The sequence below is a fragment of the Erythrolamprus reginae genome, chromosome 5, assembly GCF_031021105.1.
Source record: "Erythrolamprus reginae isolate rEryReg1 chromosome 5, rEryReg1.hap1, whole genome shotgun sequence".
NCBI classification, from domain to species: Eukaryota; Metazoa; Chordata; class Lepidosauria; order Squamata; family Dipsadidae; genus Erythrolamprus; species Erythrolamprus reginae.
This window is the reverse complement of record NC_091954.1, coordinates 19,002,222-19,022,080: the sequence shown is the minus strand read 5'-3', so window position 1 is coordinate 19,022,080 and position 19,859 is coordinate 19,002,222. Positions and strand designations below refer to the sequence as shown.

General features: G+C 44.7%; 1 protein-coding gene across 1 annotated transcript in view; it reads right to left on the bottom strand.

The window, feature by feature from the left end:
* The window catches only part of LOC139167578 (hexokinase HKDC1-like), a 66,154-nt gene that overhangs the window by 6,690 nt on the left and 39,605 nt on the right, over positions 1-19,859 (bottom strand). The window contains exons 10-15 of the mRNA XM_070752188.1: positions 15,172-15,476; positions 10,618-10,766; positions 9,884-10,003; positions 8,035-8,130; positions 4,736-4,835; positions 1,903-2,086 (exon numbers count right to left, since the gene is read on the bottom strand). Coding sequence (XP_070608289.1) covers positions 1,903-2,086; positions 4,736-4,835; positions 8,035-8,130; positions 9,884-10,003; positions 10,618-10,766; positions 15,172-15,476 — 954 coding nt within the window. The remainder of the gene's footprint in view (positions 1-1,902; positions 2,087-4,735; positions 4,836-8,034; positions 8,131-9,883; positions 10,004-10,617; positions 10,767-15,171; positions 15,477-19,859) is intronic.

The window sequence follows — 19,859 nt, the reverse complement described above, 5'->3', positions numbered from 1 at the left end:
ACCATTTGGATTTGAACAACAAGCAAGTTGTTCGTTATTCGTTGTTGCTATGCATAAATGGGCAGGCATAATAAGTTTCCATAATCTTGTTTTCTCCAGAATTGATAACATTTCAGAACAACAAAGGACTCTTCCCAAACAAATAATTGGTCAAGGCGATATAATCTTACCTATTGCTACGTTTCCCTTACGCCAGCCACTCAGTTGCCCTTTTCTCAGTTTCTTCTCTTGCAGCACAGCACCCAGGATCCACTTTGATAGTAGGAGGTGGGTTGGGTAATTTAAGAACCGTTTCACCCGAACCAATGTGAACCGGCTGAATCCCACCATGATACTAACTCACTGTTGGGTTTCACCACTCTACCACATGCTTGCACTGTCTTATAAATACATTTCTATGGTCAGGTCGCAATTAACTGACCAATGTGTCACCTTTTGATGACCAAAAGGGGCAGGTACTCTGCAGGCTATATAAATGACTGCAGAGTAGATGACCCCTCCTTTTTGGCCCTGCTGACCCTTCTTTCCACCTCTTTCTACTTTCCCTGTGCTCCATTGTTCTCGGCTGAGGACACATGTGTGAGATGAAATCCAAAGCCATCCTCATACATGAAAGCATCCAGAAGTTATTAATATGGACTGGAATATAAGCTTTTCTGCCTGCAATTTGTAAATGCACGAATCAACAGAATTGTAAGTAAAGATTGTACTTTTCATCTTTATGAAGGAGTGATTCTTCATTGCTAATAAACGGGATTCTGAGCCACAGGTTGATTTCTTGCCATGCTGAATCCGCTGCAAATTAATCCAGCTGAACTCTGCTAATACTAATATGTTGTGGTTAGCTCTGGCCCAGCTCCTGCCCCAAGGACTGTGGATGTGGGGGAGACATCCACATGCTGCAGGCCTGTTTTGCCCCCCGTGGAATCTGCTAATGAAGGCTCCTCTGACCAAGAAGACATGAGTGACAGGGAGGAGGAGAGTGTGGCAGACAGCTCAGAAGGAGATCAATTATCTAGCTCCTCCTTGGATTCAGAACAAGAGTTAATGATACAGCCACGCATGCAGAGAGCATTTTATTTATTTATTTATTTATTTATTTATTATTTAGATTTGTATGCCGCCCCTCTCCGCGAACTCCGCGATGCATAGGCAACAACAACTGAGAGATTATCATCAAAGAAAATGAGGCCACCTGTGGTTGGGTGGGGCTGTGGTAATTAGTGAGGCTGCTATAAATAGCAGCCTGTGGTTTTGGCCATTGTGGAGGATTATCTGATCATTGTGTTTCATGACTGCTTTGCTGACTTTGATCTTTGTGTGCTGATTTCCCCCCGCTTTGAAACTAACCCAGAGCAAAGTGTGTTTCACTTTGTGAAAGAAGAAGGACTGTGAATTGCCTCACAGCTGCAAGCTAAGTATCACAGAACTGATAAGGGACTTGTACAAATTACCAATTTGTTTGGAGACAAGTGCTCTTTGCTATACCAAAAGAGTGCTCTGTTTAATTGCATTTTCTGTATAGAGAACATTGTTTTGAATTTTCAAACGTGTGTGTGTCTGAAATTGTATCTGTGCATTTTTGGGAGGATTCTACCAGAGAGCTTGACAGAACACTAATAATAGTAAGAGTAACCAAACTACCCAACACTCACAACATCCTTTTTAGTCTTCCTGGGTTTTTTCTTTAGTATGTTTTTGAATAAAAACAAAACTGTTTTCTTCTTCCTTTCCAATACCTTGAAACTCATTGCTGTCCTAACTCCAGACTTTCAGGTGGAGAGGACAGATTATTTCAAATATTTTGCATTGTGTGTTCTACAGCAGAAGCTACAGAATTCCAGAGGAAACCCATCATCTTGGCTGAAATTTTTGGAGTAGCCCCACAACATGTACCCTTACTTTTGCTTCCCAGGATTCAGAGAACCCAAGTCCACCTCTTGATCGTATCTCGTCCTGAAATTATCAATGCAGCCATTGTCACCAAATCCTCCCCATTCTGTGTTGATGCACATTTTGCCTTCATCTCCTTCTATTATTTCTATATGTTTCATTTCTTCCATATAGCACACGTTACTGCCTGTCCCTGAAAGACAGAAAGAAAGCGAGACTTTAAAACGGCAAAACGTTTTTCTCCAAGTGAAGTTCAAATGTAGGAGATGGTAAAACAATAGCTGCAGAACACAAAATAGTAGCAGTTCTAATGGTTACTATAGGAAGAGCCAGGCTAGATTTCTGGTTTCTCCTTTGGTGGCATCGGAAGCTGGACCATGAGCTCAGTGGCCAGCTCCGAATACTCCCATAGGTCCCTGGACCTGTTCTGTCTGGGTCACTCCAGAAGCCAATACCAAGCCAAAAAGCGAAGCCAGACACACTGGTAAAAGGCAAAGGCAGTTTTATAAAATTCAAGAAAAACACAGGTAACAGAAAATGTCCTTACAAACAGGAAAATGCTGTATCTTCAGAGATATCCACGAAGGCAAAAGTCCATGCAGCAATACCAGATTCTTGCTACCAAGACGAAGCTGTAGATAGCAAACAGACACCTCCCACGAGTCTTCCAGACTGCTAGGCCACAAGCCAAGATCAGAGACGCTGAGAATCAAAACAGGTCACCGCAACTCCAATTGATAACACTCCACATGGCTTCAAGGCCTTGCCTGCCTTTTAAACCCTGCTGATGAGGACCACACCCAAACCCAGCTGTTTCTAATTCAATGGTGATAATATTTCTTTAACTGCTCCTTTCGTTGCTCTGAACGTCTCTGTCTCATGTCAATGACAGCTTGTGTGTCATCACCTAATGACTCCAAGCTACTGGCTGGGGAGAGCCCCCCCCCCCCGGGGCTCTCATGCTGTTCTCCTTCATCCCATTCCTGACTCTCCTCTCCCCCGTCCGACTGTTCAGCCCCCTCCTCTGCGCTGTCATCCTCCTCCGGGCATGGAGCCAGCAGAGACACAGCTGGTCCCTGAGCAGCCTCAGGCTGAATCACAACAGGACCTAAGCTGCCACCCCCCCAGAGAGGGGGCAAAGCAAAGGGGGATACCAGGAAGGAAGAAGGAAGCTGCATCTCCCCTCCTGAACTGGAAAGCCCCTAGCCGACAACATGATGCAGAGGCAGTAAACATGGCTGCCACAAAGACGAAGGAAGACCAGAAACAGCAAGACTGAGCAGGAGGGGAAAGTGAGTGGTTTGCAATCTGGGATTGTTGCCTTTTAAAAGAAAAAAGTGACCACCAAAAAATACAGGGGCGAAAAAATCTGGAAGCTAAATGTTAGCAGCGAGAGAAGCATATTAAAAACTTGAAGAAAACATTTGGGAACTAAGGGGAAAAAAGTTTTGTAGGTAGTTTTAAGAGAAGATGTAGTTTTGGAAAGATACTTTGTTTTAAAGAAAAAATATTGACATTTGAACTGAAGTTGCCTTTACCTTATTGAAATTAAATTGATTATTAAATACTCATCTACATATTGGACAATGAAATTGAAAGTGCAGAACAACAAAAAGTAATAACACTGATGTAAAGCACAATCAGAAAGAAAGAATGAAACAAAGAAAGAAAGAAGGAAGGAAGAAAGGAAGAAAGGAAGGAAGAAAGAAAGGAAGGAAGGAAGGAAGGAAGGAAGAAAGAAAGAAAGAAAGAAAGAAAGAAAGAAAGAAAGAAAGGCTCAGCACTTGGAACTTTTGATCTTATTTGTTTAAAAAAAAGAAAGAGAGGTGGTTAACACACAAATACATACATATGGGTTTTTCCTTTGAATTTTGATGGGATGGCAAAAATGATAACAAGTGGAAAGAGAGAGAATGGATACATCAGGATATTTAAGGCATTATGAATGAACAGCGTATGGGAATGAAAGAAATACTTGAAGATATACCCTGCATTGAAATAAAACTGGAGAATATAATACAAAGAATAATAAGTGCAGAACAGATAAATGAGGAAACTATTGAGGACACTGGAAGAGTGAAAACAACAGAGAAAATGGAAAAAAGTAAAGTGAAGTAAACTATTTTAAAGTTAGAAATGTTTGTATGCATATTAGAAATTTATAAAGTTGGGAAAGACCACATCTTTGTTGGAAAGGAAGGAGAAAAGTAGGAAAAAGGAGAAAGAAAAGAGGATTAAAATAGAAATAAAATAAGAGGTGGGGGAGAGACTAAAAGGTAGATACTAAGATAAAAAGAAATATGAGAAATATATAAAAATGAAATGATAATGAATTGTAATATTCATATACTGTATAGTTAAGACTATTGTATGGATATATGAAACTCGGAAAGCAAATGCTCATGACATGAGATGTTGAAAAACCAAAAAATAAATAAAACTTATTGGGGAGAAAAAGAAGTAAAAAGAAAGAGCCAGGCTACATAATGGGCTGAAAAAATCCAGGCAATCTCAAAATAGCAGCAACAAGATCAGAAAACTCTAATACAGTCTTTCTCAACATTGTTTACTTTAAGATGTAGGGACTTCAGCCCCCAGAATTCCCTAGCACTTAAATCAATTTTAAAATTTACATATGTGAAAGAAAAAAGAAAAGTGCAATCCTCACCAAGCCAAATCAACATCTGGGTACCATTTTTTATTTGCAGGCTATCAATGAAATTTGCAGGCTATCAATAGCATTATCTCAATTATCTACTGTATATCTTCCTGCTGCTCAGGAATATTAAAACACAATACAAAAGACTGGGTTATCGCCTGCTGTATATTTCTCTCATTTTACCTGCAATGAGTCCAATCTCACAGTATGGATCTTCATAGCCACACGTCATCATTGTCCCAACCGTGTCATTTACCACCGCTACAATATCCAAATCAAATTCCTGCAACAGAAATTGAGTGAGGGGCAGCCAGAGTTGTAGTGCAGCATGCATTAGGGTTATGTGTACTTTAAAAAAAAAGTTTCACCCAAGAATAATCGGATTTGAATAATAATTTAAATCACTGGTTGCATACTTTATTTATTTTATTTACTTATTTATTGGATTTGTATGCCACCCCTCTCCGTGGACTCGGGCCAGCTAACAACACTGACAAAAACAGAATGTAAAAATCCAATACTAAAAACAGCTAAAAACCCTTGTTATAAAACCAACCATACATACAAACATACCATGCATAAATTGTAGAAGCCTAGGGGGGGGAATTATATTAGTTCCCCCATGCCTGACGGCAGAGGTGGGTTTTGAGGAGCTTATGAAAGGCAAGGAGGGTGGGGGCTATTCTAATCTCTGGGGGGAGTTGGTTCCAGAGGGCCGGGCCCCCCACAGAGAAGGCTCTTCCCCTGGGCCCCACCAACCGACATTGTTTAGTTGACGGGACCCGGAGAAGGCCCACTCTGTGGGACCTAACTGGTCACTGGGATTCATGCGGCAGAAGGCGGTCCCTGAGATAATCTGGCCCGGTGCCATGAAGGGTTTTATAGGTCATAACCAACACTTTGAATTGTGACCGGAAACTGATCGGCAACCAATGCAGACTGCGGAGTGTTGGTGTGACATGGGCATATTTAGGGAAGCCCATGATTGCTCTCGCAGCTGCATTCTGCACGATCTGAAGTTTCTGAACACTTTTCAAAGGTAGCCCCATGTAGAGAGCGTTACAGTAGTCGAGCCTCGAGGTGATGAGGGCATGAGTGACTGTGAGCAGTGACTCCCGGTCCAGATAGGGCCGCAACTGGTGCACCAGGCGAACCTGGGCAAACGCCCCCCTCGCCACAGCTGAAAGATGTTTCTCTAATGTGAGCTATGGATCGAGGAGGACGCCCAAGTTGCGGACCCTCTCTGAGGGGATCAGTAACTCCCCCCCCAGGGTAATGAATGGACAGATGGAATTGTCCTTGGAAGGCAAAACCCACAGCCACTCCGTCTTATCAGGGTTGAGTTTGAGTCTGTTGACACCCATCCAGACCCCAACAGCCTTGCATTCTTCTGCTTTATTTTATTTCACTTTATCAGCTGGTAAACAAAAGTGTGCACAACACTGAAACAGCCCTTGAAAAACTTCATAGAGAAACCAGAAGCATCATGGCAAGACTGGCTGAAAAATACTGGGCTCCGTTGAGCTCTGTGAAAATCCAGACCATTGAACCGCTGTTGGGGTGGTGATCTTTAGATCGGAACCATCTTGAAGGGATGGTGAAGAAGGAGAGGCATCTTGGGCAACCAAGAAGAACAAGCACGTTCCTCCACAGGTCAGAAACAGATCTTCAAACAGCGAGGGGGGGGCAGCCATTTCAAAATGACCGCTAAGAAGATGGGACAACTGGACTAAGTTTTTGTGCAGCAGTGGTGTCTGAGCAGAATGTTGGATCTGGGTAAGTGATTGGCCAACTGACAGATGAAAGAAAATTTTGAATTTGGGTATTAAAAGGTCTTCCGGAGCTTAAATTAGTGGCTAATTGGTAATCGGGAAAGTCTATGAAGAACAAAACAAAGACAGAAACACCAAATCCCAAGAAGATTATTATTTTTACAGGTAAACTTGGAGAAATGTAAAATTAAAATAAAGAAATAAAAGGAAAGAATCTGGAGAAATCTATATTTTTTGATTATGTTGGCTGTGTTCTCAGCAACCTGTTATATTTTAGTATCTTTATTGCCAATTCTCAATTACCCGTTTGGTGAAAGTTTGGAAGAATTTTTGTTTAAATGCCCAGCAGTCATTGGCAGTGAATCTTTCATTCAATTTATTGTCAAATTTGCTCTTACACCTATGTGTTGCTAGAAGATAAGAAACCGATTCAAATCATGGTTTTACCCTACAGGTAGTCAAAATTACGACTACAACTGAACCCAAAATTTCTGTGCTAAGCAAAACAGCTGATAAGTGAGTTTAATATACAGATGTCCAGCAGGTGGCAGCAGCACCCTAAGCTTAGCTATTTATTCATTTAAAATTATACTGGTTCAATCTGGCTAGAACCATAACTACTTTTTTTTTCAGAACAATGTACTACAATCAGATTAAGGAAGTTATTTTTTAAAAGAAAAAAATGAGGGAATAATATAAGATAAATATAATATAATGTGTGGTTAGTGCGCACACACCAGTACTTATACCAGTGAAGCACCTGTTCAGGATAATTCACAGGGACAATATCAAAGTAGTCAAGATGGCAGCTGTTATGTCCTGCCCAGAGATTAATGGAAGTATGCTCGGAGACTAGTTGTTATTGGGTGAACCCCGGTTATTGTGATTGGTTAGTTATTCGTTGGAGCAAGGGCGGCAAATGCTCTGTCACCCGATTGGTTGTTACCTCAGCCAGCGAGAGTATATAAACCCTGTCATCTGTTATGGCCTCTGTTCTTCATCTCCGTACGTCTTTCCGACATACTGAATAAAGTCTGTGATTACCGATACTTGCCTCCGACTATTTCAGCAGCCCCATTCCTTTTTGGTATGTATCACAGCACACATTCAAAAGGAGTAAAACTTGATTGTATTTGCCCTGCAAATTCTGTGTGTCTCAGGGCGGGTTCTAATTTACCTTGCTGCTGGTTCACTTCCTCCTGCCCCAAATGGCTGTGCCATGCAGTGCCAAAAAAAAATAAAAAATAAAAAATAAAAAAGTCAAAAACAAGATGGCGACGCATACGCAGAAGAAAAAAAATGGGGGGAAATCCCCCCCCCAAAAAATAAAATAAAAACAAATTCCCCCCAAAAGATGACAGCACTCACAGACCGGCACCGACCAAACCAGTTCTGTGACATCATCATTACATCACCAGCAGTTTGCTACCAGTTCGGGCAAACCAGTCCGAACCGGAAGAAACCCATTTCTGGTCTGCCTGCCTGCCTCTCATGATCAAAGGAGGGCTGTTTTAATGAATGAACTGGAGTGAAATTCTGGCTCCCTGCAAATTCTCCTGAATCATTTTCAAAGTGCAAAAGACCTCATGACTTCTACATTGATCTTAATAATTCCAAATGAAATCAAATCAGTAGGAAAATTGCCATAAACACAGACTTCTGCTCAACCCTGGTGGTAGGGATTTAGCTCAAAAGTTGCTGGATACTTACATTTCTCCGTTTTATCGCTTCCCTTAGCAAGTCAACAACATCCTCCCCTTCGCAATTGGTTGCCTTGAAACCTTTTGTCCATCCAACAAGAGCTCCCTGGAAAGGGAAAGTAGTGAAAGAAAAAGGACAATTAAAAAGTGTTTACTGAAGAGAGAGAAGAGTTAGATCACCCAAACACTGTCCACTGTTGACCTCACCCGATTCCTAAGAGGTCAGTAAGGGGCGTGCATAAGTGCACCAGCATGTCTACCGTCCCTGTCCTAATGTTCCCTCTTATCAGCATCCATTACAACAATGTTATATTTCTGTATATTACCAATACGTACTAAATGAATGAATGAATGAATGAATGAATGAATGAATGAATGAATGAATGAATGAATAAATAAATAAATAAATAAATAAATAAATAAATAAATAAATAAATTTTAAAGACCGGAAAACTGGCTTTATATTCTTAGGAAAGACTTGATGCAAATTACTTTTTTTTTCTTTTTAATTTTTAAAAAAATTCATTTTATATTAAAATATTGGACACAGTGCGACCCTCCTGATGTTATTTCTACTGTATACACTAAAATATGAAACAAATGTTAAATACATTACTAATTATATATAATTATTCTGCCGAATATACTCATTTATATTTACATATATCACATCACATTTTGGATTTACAAATCCTAATTGTTTCCTGTTCCGACTGCCACCTCTCAGTTCCAATCATTGTTAAAATCTATTCCATATACATGTCTAATGATATTCTGTCTCTCCTTTATTTTTTAGTTCTAACATCAGCCTATCCATTTCTGCGCTAACCAACATTTTCTTTATTATCTCTGTTTCTAAAGGTATATTTTCGCTTTTCCATTGTTGGGCATATACCATTCTCACTGTTGTTATAATGGGTGGTATGAAATATGTTAACTCTTTACCATGCCCCAGTTTGTTTGTTTGTTTGTTTGTTTGTTTGTTTGTTTGTTTGTTTGTTTGTTTGTTTGTTTGTTTGTTTGTTTGTTTATTAAATTTGTATGACACCCTTCTTCGAAAATGTGGGGTGGCTCACAGAATAAATATAAAAATAAAGTGTACAGGACAAATCTAATACATTAAAAAAGTACAACTAAAAACCCTATGTATTTACTCAGTCAAACAATCCAATCACACCACACATCACATTTATTGGTCAGGGGGACAAGGTCTAATTGCAGCAGGCCTGGTGACATAGGTGAGTCTTAAGACTCTTTCGGAAGGCGAGGAGGGTGGGGGCAGTACAAATCCCTGGGGGGAGCTGATTCTAGAGGGTTGTGCCCCCCACAGCAAAGGCTCTTCCCCTCGGCTCAGCCAAACGACATTGTCTAGTTGACAGGACCTGGAGAAGGCCGACTCTGTGGGACCTAACAGGCCACTGTGATTTACGCGGCAGAAGGCGGTCCCATCAGTAAGGTCCATTGGATTGTTTTCCCAGTTGGGCCATTGGATTGTTTTTCACCCTCCCCAGGCTTTAGGAAATCCTCTGGAGTCTGTGGATGGTGTGTGCACCTTTTTAGCACTCGAGCAAAAAAAAAGGCTCACCATCACTGCTCTAATGTCATTTATAAAGTCTTCGGAGAGGGTTGGCATACAAATCTAATAAATTGAATTGAAATTGAATTGAATTTTGAGGGTAGAAGTTAAAACAATTTATGTCCAGGATGTGAGGGGTGTGTAGATATTAAAGACTCTGCTAGAGATAACTGAACAGGAATGGAAGCACAAAATCTATTAAAAAGCATGCAAAATTGAGCGCCAATTAAAACCACATTAAGAGTAGAAGCCAATCAAGGTGGAAAAATCCCTGCCTTCTCACCTTATCAATACTTGTTTGCCTGCAGGGGAAAGAAAAAGTAAAACCAAGGGGCAGCCGGGCACCTTTTAGTCCCATGTATTCCAAAAAGTCTGCAATGCATTGGACAATGTGATCAAATAACTGTAAGGGGAAAAAACAATAGTAATAAGAGTCAGCACTTAATACCAGTGTTTTAAATACATGTGGATCAGCAAGCGAAATTGTTCACAGTCCTGTTAGACTGGGATCGAATATAAATCCCAGGAATAAATACCATATTTTCAGTGTATAAGACGCACCATTTTCCTCCCTAAAAGTGGATGCATCTTATACGCTGAATGTAGCCTTTTTTTTCAGCCCTAACCAGGTGCTAATGATCTTCCCAGCTTTTACCTTGCAGGCTCTTTCATTGTTTCTCTCTGCAAAGAATGTTTCCCAAGCTCTCAGTCTTTGCAGGGGGGTTTTCGTTGCCCTAACTTTCTCCAAATAAGTTTCATTCCAGCCCTAACCAGGTGCTGATGATGTTCCCAGTTCTTACCGGCTTGCAAGCTCTTTCATTGTTATGCTCTCCAAATAAAGTTTTTTTAAAGCCCTAACTGGGGTATAAAATAATGTGCTAGCTAAGGATGCTAGCCAGATGAATACCTGGTAAGCAAATTCTTTTCCCTATTTTCCTCCCCAAAAACTAAGGTGCGTCTTATACTCCAGTGCGTCTTATACTCCGAAAAATACAGTAGTTAAGAATTAACATTTACCTCCTCTCCGGTTCCTTGCATAATTTCCAGAGGAATTGCAAATATTTTATTGTATATCCGAACCGATTTGTTTCTTCCACTTCTGATTTTGACAAGCAAAACTCTGAAATTTGTTCCTCCGAGATCAAGAGCCAAGTATTTTCCCTTTTCTGCAAAAGAAAAATCAATATTTACTAAAATCCTTCTCAATTGCTTAGAAAGTTCCTGTTGCGGCTCGCCAGTGGCTAGCGGATCTGGAGAGAGACTCAGACAGTGAGGAGGTTGGGGAGAAACGTGGGCCAGTCCTGGAGTCTAGGGAAGGCTCTGATGAGTGCTCTGCATCAGAGGCAGAGACGGGGCCAGGGACGTCCGACAGTTATCAGCTACCTTCAGAGTCGGAGATAAGCGGGGCTGAAGAACAACTGGAGCCTGCTCCCAATGTGCACATGCACAGAGCTGTCAGGAGAAGAGAACAAATAAGGTACAGAAGTTGACTTGGGAGTAAAAGCACAAGGGGATGCTGAATGGCCCTTCCCATAGGAAACAAATAGGAGTGAAAGGGGAGTAGTGTTTAAAGGAGACAATTAGTTCATTTGTATGAAGATTTGCTTAATTGAGAGACTTCTTGCCAAGTATTTCCTTCTACAGTGTTGCATCAAGAAGCTATCGGCTCTGGCCCAGCTCCTGCCCCAAGGAATGTGGAGGTGGATGCAGGGGAAACATCAACATATCATAGGCCTGTTTTATTGCCGACAGAGTCAGGTAGTGCAGTTTCCTCGGACGAAGAAGAAGGTGGGGGTGACTTGGAAGAGGGGGACTTGGCACACAACCCAGGAAGCCAATCTCCATGATCTTCGGTTGATTCGGATGAGGAAGTGTTAAACCCACACAGGCGCAGACTTATGCATAGAAGAGACCAATTGAGGAAATATTACAGGCGATAAGAGAGGCCACCTGTGTTTGGGTGGGGCTCCAGCAATTAGAGCTGCTGATATAAATAGCAGTGTGCTGGCTTGGGCCGTTGTGGAAGATTATCTGATCGTTGTTCTTCAGGACTGTGCCTTGCTGTTTGTTGATTTTTCACAACTTTGAAACCAAAGCAGAGCAAAGTGTGTGTGTTTCACTTCGTGGAAGAAGGAGGGCTGTGATGTTTCTTCACAGCTGCTAGCTAAGTACTTGAGGACTGATTAAGGGGATTGTACAGACTACCAGGTTGTTTTGGGACGGGTGCTTTGTTTCTTTTGAATTTTTGTGATAAAGAACATTGTTTTTGAACTTTCAAGTGTGTGTGTGTGTGTCTGAAATTTGTACCCTTGAATTTTCGGGAGACTCATACCATAGAGCCCAGCAGAACACTATCCAAGGATTGATAAGGTCTGTGTTTGTAATTCACCCTTGAAAGATTGTCTGGCAGAAATTTGCTGGATGTGAACGCTAGGAATTCACATTAGCCGAATAAAAAGGGGTTTTTCAGGACAAGGAATCTGTTTTGTGATTTGGTGAAGCCTAAGTCACAGCAGTTCCTTGTCCAGCTATTGCCCGTCTAAGATGTACTGAATTCTAGGCAAATTTGCTCTCAGATGTAGGTAATTCATATTTAGACGTACAGGTAATCCTCACCTTAGGACAACAATTGAGCCCAACATTTTCATTGCCAAGCAACACACTTGTCAAGTAAACTTTGCCCCATTCTGCAAATTTTCTTGCCTCAGTTACTAAGAGAGCTGCTAAATTAGGATAAGAGATGTTAAGTGAATCCAGTTTCCCCATTGACGTTCCTGGTCAGAAAGTTTCAAAAGGGGATCACATGACCCTGGAATACTGAAACTGTGCTAAGTACTGTTGTGGTTCCGTCTGAGGCCCCTCAGGGAACGGCTGATCTTCTGTCGGTTTCCAGCTCAGAGGGAGAGGATGAGGAACAGGAGGTGCAGGCAGACGAGGAGGAGGAATCCCAGGCTGAAGAAGAGGGAGGACAGCCAGAGTCCCCCCAGAGGGAGCTCTCCCCAGCAAGCAGCCTGGATTCCTTAGAGGAAAATGCACAAGCCATAATTGATCTGAGACAGAGAAGAGCTACACAGCGAATGGACCAATTGGCTAGGTACTTTCAGCATTAAAGAGGCAACAGCTGGGTTTGGGTGTGGTGCTCTTTGGAAAGGCTAAAAGGCAGACCCACCCTTCCTGGCTTGTGGAGTTTTATCTTTGAGAGTCTTGGGACCTAGCTGTGAACTTTGGCGTCTTGGAATCCTGGTTTGTGCCTTTGACTATTGAAACCTTGGGGTGGGTGTGCCAGCAAGAAGCTTGCTGTATTGTCTGGACATCAGGACTCTGCTGTAAAGTATTATAGCCTGTCTGTTGGGAAGAACAGGTTTTCCTCTGTGTTTATTTTTTCCAGCTATAAAGTACTTTTGCTTTTACCAGAGTGTCTGGCTGTTTTTTCCAGTTGGTGTTGAGGTCTGGGGGAACCCAGACAGAACAAGTACATGCCAGTTCCCAAGCATTCAAATTTTGATCATGTGATCATGGCGATGCTGCAATGATTGTAAGTGTGTAAATGGTCGTCACTTTTTTCTGTGCCGTTCTACCTTGGAACAGTCACTAAATGAATGGTTATAAGTCAAGGACTCCCTGTAGTTCCGACCTATCCTTGACCGTTCTCCAGCTTTTTCCAGTGTTTCTCAGCCTGGGGGTCGGGACCCCTTTGGGGGTCGAACAGCTGTTTCACAGGGATCGCCTAAGACCATGAGAAAAGAGAAATTTCCCTTGGTGTTAGGATCTAAAGCTTCTACTCTGGCACCTTGAAACATATTTTTACAATCCAAACAATCAGGTGTTTACAGTGGGGGTGTCCCTCTGACCTTCCTGCCAATTAGCTTAAAGCTCTGTTGGGAGAATTGGCGCTAGACTTATGTTTGGGGATCCACCACAACACGAGGAACTGTATTAAGGGATCGTGCCACTAGAAAGGTTGAGAACTACTAGTTTAGAGTATATCAGAATCACCTAAACTTTTTATGCATGTTAAATAGTGTTTTAGCACATCTAGACCAAAGACACTTCATTTTTAAAATGCAAAATGCTGGGTCAAATTCCATTTATCACTTATATATTTTTAGTATCCACAAGAAAGATCAGTAGAAATTTAGATTCACGGCATTTTGAGAATGCTATATATGTACAATCCACCTTCCCTAAAACTGTCTGTTGTGGCCTAAGACAGAGGCAGAGCCTGTGCCATCCATCAGCCCTCAGATGGAGAGTCAACAGCCCCCACCCTCCTTGCCTTTTGTAAGCTTCTTAAAACCCATCTCTGCCACCAGGCTCTCTGGAAGCCAAAAACACCCACCCAGAGCCTCTGTGTGAGCCAAAAATCAGCTGCCCAGGCACACACATGTACGTTGGAGCTGAGCTAGGGCAACAGCTCACGTGCCAGTGGATATGGCTCCATGTGCCACCTCTGACATCCATGCCATAGGTTCGCCATCACTGGCCTAGAAGGTAGTTAATCAGTTACTAATTTATTTATTTATTTATTTATTTATTTATTTGTTTGTTTGTTTGTTTGTTTGTTTGTTTATTGGATTTGTATGCCGCCCCTCTCCGCAGACTCGGGGCGGCTAACAACAGCAATAAAACAGTATATAACAAAATCCAATACTAAAAACAGTTAAAAGCCCATTATATAAAAACCAATCATGCATACAGACATACCATGCATAAAATTGTAAAGGCCTAGGGGGGGAGAATATCTCAGTTCCCCCATGCCTGGGGGCAGAGGTGGGTTTCGAAAAGCAAGGAGGGTGGGGGCAATTCTAATCTCTGGGGGGAGTTGGTTCCAGAGGGCCGGGGCTGCCACAGAGAAGGCTCTTCCTCTGGGTCCCGCCAAATGACATTGTTTGGTTGACGGGACCCGGAGAAGACCCACTCTGTGGGACCTGACTGGTCGCTGAGATTCGTGCAGCAGAAGGCAGTCCCTGAGATAATCTGGTCCGGTGCCATGAAGGGCTTTATAGGTCATAACCAACACTTTGAATTGTGACTGGAAATTGATCGGCAACAATGCAGACTGTGGAGTGTTGGTGTAACATAGGCATACCTTTCAAAGGTAGCCCCATGTAGAGAGCGTTACAGTAGTCGAGCCTCGAGGTGATGAGGGCATGAGTGACTGTGAGCAGTGACTCCCAGTTCAAATAGGGTCGCAACTGGTGCACCAGGCGAACCTGGGTGAACGCCCCCCTCGCCCCAGCTGAAAGGTGTTTCTCTAATGTGAGCTGTGGATCAAGGAGGACGCCCAAGTTGTGCACCCTCTCTGAGGTGGTCAATGATTCTCCCCCCAGGGTAATGGAAGGACAGATGGAATTGTCCTTGGGAGGTAAGACCCACAGCCACTCCGTCTTGTCTGGGTTGAGTTTGAGTTTGCTGACACACATCCAGGCCCCAACAGCCTCCAGGCACCGGCACATCACTTCCACTGCTTCGTTGACTGGTTTTAGGGTTTTTCCTTTCAGATTTTTGTAAACCCCACTGAGCTCCCCAAAGCAGGCAGCCTACACAACTGTGAAAGAAATGAGGAAGTACCTGTGCCATCCGGAGTGCTGCAAACAAACGTTGGCAGCATTTTCACAGTGGCTGCCGGGTGGGTTTCTTTCTTCAGGCCGTACTCCAGTTCTGTCCTCATTTTGTTTCTTATCTCAATGAGATTCTCTTGGGTTAATTTGAAAAGGGCCAAGACCTCATCAATCTGCTTCCGCTGAGACAGCAGCCTGTATGCCACGGCAGTGACCATGGCCGCCCCCTTCCCACTTCCGCTCTCCGAAAGCAGAAATCGGACATCACAATTGGGCACCAGCCGCCGGACGACCTTATGAAGACGCTTGGCGTACCTACAAGGAAGAGCGAGGAGATGACAACAATTGAACCAAACTTACACCATGCGATGCACCCATTGCACAACACCAGCAGCTTACGTGTGGCTTATTTTGTGGGTATGGCTTAATTGTCATGTGACTGGGTAGGAGTGATTGCCGGCCATGTGATCTGGTGGGAGTGACTTGAACGAACTGTTAAGACCTTGATTTACAACCTTACCAGTATCGCTCGCTGGGTTGACAATTTGCTTCGTGTTTCCCGCGCTCCCCTTCCTGGGTCCCCCCCCCCCAGCCTCAGGCCTCAGGCTGGGTAGCTAGGCGAACGGGTGCTGCCAGAAGTATAAGTGCTGCCAGCGCCGCTTCCACCCACGCCTTTTGCTTGCACCTCAGGCGGGAGGTGGCCGCGGGAAGCTGGAGGGGAGCTGGGCAAGAGAGAGGGAAGCTCGTCCGAGGCCAGGAAGGAGGAAAGAGGAAAAAAGCAAGGAGCGCAGACGCAGCAGCAGCAGCAGGGGGAAAAAGGAGAGCCGAGCCGAGATCAGTAATCCAGGAAGTGACAGCCACCAATCAGCTGGAGCTGTGCACGCATCTTCATTTCTGCCCGTGGAACTGGGTTCCACCCCGTCCTGCCTGCTGCCCACCCCTGGATGTCAGATCAGTTTCTGGTCACAATTCAAAGTGTTGGTTATGACCTTTAAAGCCCTACATGGCATTGGACCAGAGTACCTCCGGAACTGCCTGCTACCGTACGAATCCCAGCGACCGATAAGGTCCCACAGAGTTGGCCTTCTCCGGGTCCCGTCGACTAAACAATGTCGCTTGGCGGGCCCCAGGGGAAGAGCCTTCTCTGTAGCAGCCCCGGTCCTCTGGAATCAACTCCCCCTGGAGATTAGAACTGCCCCCACCCTCCTTGTCTTTCGCAAACTACTCAAGTATCGCCAGGCATGGGGGAGTTGAGACACCTTCCCCCAGGCTTTTATATTTTATGTTTGGTATGTATGTGTTGTTTGGTTTTTTAAATATGATAGCGTTTTATATGCTTTCTTTTTTAATATTAGATTTGTTTCGCTATAACATTGTTTTTATTATTGCTGTGAGCCGCCCCTAGTCTTCGCAAAGGGGCGGCATACAAATCTAATAAATTATTATTATTTATTTATTTATTTATTTTATTTATTTATTAGATTTGTATGCCGCCCCTCTTCATAGACTCGGGGCAGCTCACAACAATAACAAGAACAATGTAAGGACAAATCTAATAATTTAAAAAACACTAAAAACCCCATTATTAAAAGCAAACACACACATAAACATTCCATGTATAAACTGTATAGGCCCGGGGGAGATGTGTCAGTTCCCCCATGCCTGACGGCAGAGATGGGTCTTAAGAACTTTACGAAATGCAAGGAGGGTGGGGGCAGTTCTAATCTCCGGGGGGAGCTGGTTCCAGAGGGTCGGGGCCACCACAGAGAAGGCTCTTCTCCTGGGTCCCGCCAGGATAAATAAAATATAATATAAATTATATTTATATTAACAGGACAGTCTTAATAACACTGTTCCTTCTGGTTGGTTGGGACAGAAGGGCCTGCCCTCCCTACATTGTTCTGCAGCAGTTCTACCATTGAAGCAGCAAATCCACAATTTGGGGATTCTCCAAGCTTCAACCGATGCACCAGTGGGGTGGGGGAAAGATGGCAGCACCCATGGACTGGCAATGACCAAACCGATTCCGTGATGTCATTGTGACATCACTAGCAGATTGCTACCAGTACGGATGAACTGGTCCGAACTGGGAGGAACCCACCTCTGGTTCCATAGAACCGGTAGTAACTTAGTGGCCTAGGTTACTGGAACCACCAGCGGCTCAAGCCTGCCACACCCCCGAGATGGTTCTCTCAGCATTGCCATAGGCAGCACCATCTTGTTTTTTGTTTCTGCATATGTACAGAGGGGGTTTTTTGTACTGCATGCCCGCATGAAGTGCCCGCATGGCACACAATATGCACATGCCCAGGCAGCGCATCCCTGAACGAACCACTAGTAAAGCAATCTGGAACCCACACCTGTACATGTTCGCCTGGTGCACCAGTTGCGGCTCTATTTGGACTGGGAGTCACTGTTCACAGTCACTCATGCCCTCATCACCTCGAAGCTCGACTACTGTAATGCTCTCTACATGGGGCTACCTTTGAAAAGTGTTCGGAAACTTCAGATCGTGCAGAATGCAGCTGCGAGAGCAATTATGGGCTTCCCCAAATATGCCCATGTTACACCAACACTCCGCAGTCTGCATTGGTTGCCGATCAGTTTCCGGTCACAATTCAAAGTGTTGGTTATGACCTATAAAGCCCTTCATGGCACTGGACCAGGATATCTGCAAGACCGCCTTCTGCTGCACGAATCCCAGCGGCCGGTTAGGTCCCACAGAGTTGGTCTTCTCTGGGCCCCGTCGACTAAACAATGTCGTTTGGTGGGAGCCAGGGAAAGAGCCTTCTCTGTGGCGGCCCCGACCCTCTGGAACCAGCTCCCGCCAGGGATCAGAGTTGCCCCCACCCTCCTTGCCTTTCATAAACTTCTTAAAACCCACCTCTGTCGTCAGGCATGGGGGAACTGAGACTTCCCCCCCCCTTGCCTATGTAGCTGTATGTATGATATGTTTGCGTGTATGTTTCTTTTATATATTGGGGTTTTTTAGGCTTTTTAATGTAAAATTGTTATTTTAAACTTTAATACAGTGATACCTCAAGATACGAACCCCTCGTCTTACGAACAACTTGTGATACGAACCCGGGGTTCACAAAATTTTTGCCTCTTCTTACAAACTTTTTTCGAGTTACGAACCGGTGTTTGGAGACTGCTGGGAAGCCGCGCGGCTGTTTTAAAAGGTGACAGCCAGGCGGCGGGGCTTCCCAGCACCCCCCCAAACCCCGAACCCGGAAGTTCGGCACAAGTTGGGGGTTCGGGGGGTGCTGGGAAGCCCCCTAGGCTGGCTGCGACCTTTTAAAACAGCCGCGCCGCTTCCCATCTGTCTCCTGAAGCCGAACGGCAAAGCCGAACTTCCGCGTTCGGCTTCAGGAGACAGATGGGAAGCGGCGCGGCTCTTTTAAAAGGTCGCAGCCGGCCTGGGGGGCTTCCCAGCACCCCCCCCCGAACCCCAACCCGGAAGTTCGGCAAATTCGGGGTTCGGGAGGTTGCTGGGAAGCCCCCCAGCCCAGCGGTCACCTTTTAAAACAGCCAGGCGGCTTTCCAGCAGCCTCCCGAAGCCGAACAAACCTGAACTTCCGCGTTCGGCGTTCGGAGGCTGCTGGAAAGTCCTACTTCTCCCCCCCAGCCAAAACCCCAAAGCCTGTTTGCTGCCACACGATTTAGCCAGGACAGGAGCGAAGTGACGTGGAGGAATGGGGAGTTGAAACCGGGCGGTTTCAGCTTTCCATCCCTTCACGTCCCTTCGCCGCTAAATCGTGTGGCAGCAAACATGCTTTGGGGTTTTGGCTGGGGGGGGAGAAGTAGGACCTTCCTAACTCCCTCCCCCGCAGCCAAAACCCCAAAGCCTGTTTGCTGCCACACGATTTAGCCAGGACAGGAGCGAAGTGACGTGGAGGATTGGGGAGCTGAAACCGGGCGGTTTCAGCTTTCCATCCCTTCACGTCCCTTCGCCGCTAAATCGTGTGGCAGCAAACATGCTTTGGGGTTTTGGCTGGGGGGGAGAAGTAGGACCTTCCTAACTCCTTCCCCCCCAGCCAAACCCCCAAAGCATGTTTGCTGCCACACGATGTAGCGGCGAAGTGACGTGGATGGATGGAAAGCTGAAACCAGGCTGTTTCAGCTTTCCATCCCTTCACGTCCCTTCTCCGCTAAATCGTGTGGCAGCAAACATGCTTTGGAGATTTGGCTGGGGGGGAGAAGAAGTAGGACCTTCCTAACTCCCTCCCCCCCAGCCAAACCCCCAAAGCATGTTTGCTGCCACACGATTTAGCGGCGAAGTGGATGGATGGAAAGCTGAAACCGGGCTGTTTCAGCTTTCCATCCCTTCACGTCCCTTCGCCGCTAAATCGTGTGGCAGCAAACATGCTTTGGGGATTTGGCTGGGGGGGAGAAGAAGTAGGACCTTCCTAACTCCCTCCCCCCCAGCCAAATCCCCAAAGCATGTTTGCTGCCACACGATTTAGCGGCGAAGTGACGTGGATGGATGGAAAGCTGAAACCGGGCTGTTTCAGCTTTCCATCCCTTCACGTCCCTTCGCCGCTAAATCGTGTGGCAGCAAACATGCTTTGGGGATTTGGCTGGGGGGGAGAAGAAGTAGGACCTTCCTAACTCCCTCCCCCCCAGCCAAACCCCCAAAGCATGTTTGCTGCCACACGATTTAGCGGCGAAGTGACGTGGATGGATGGAAAGCTGAAA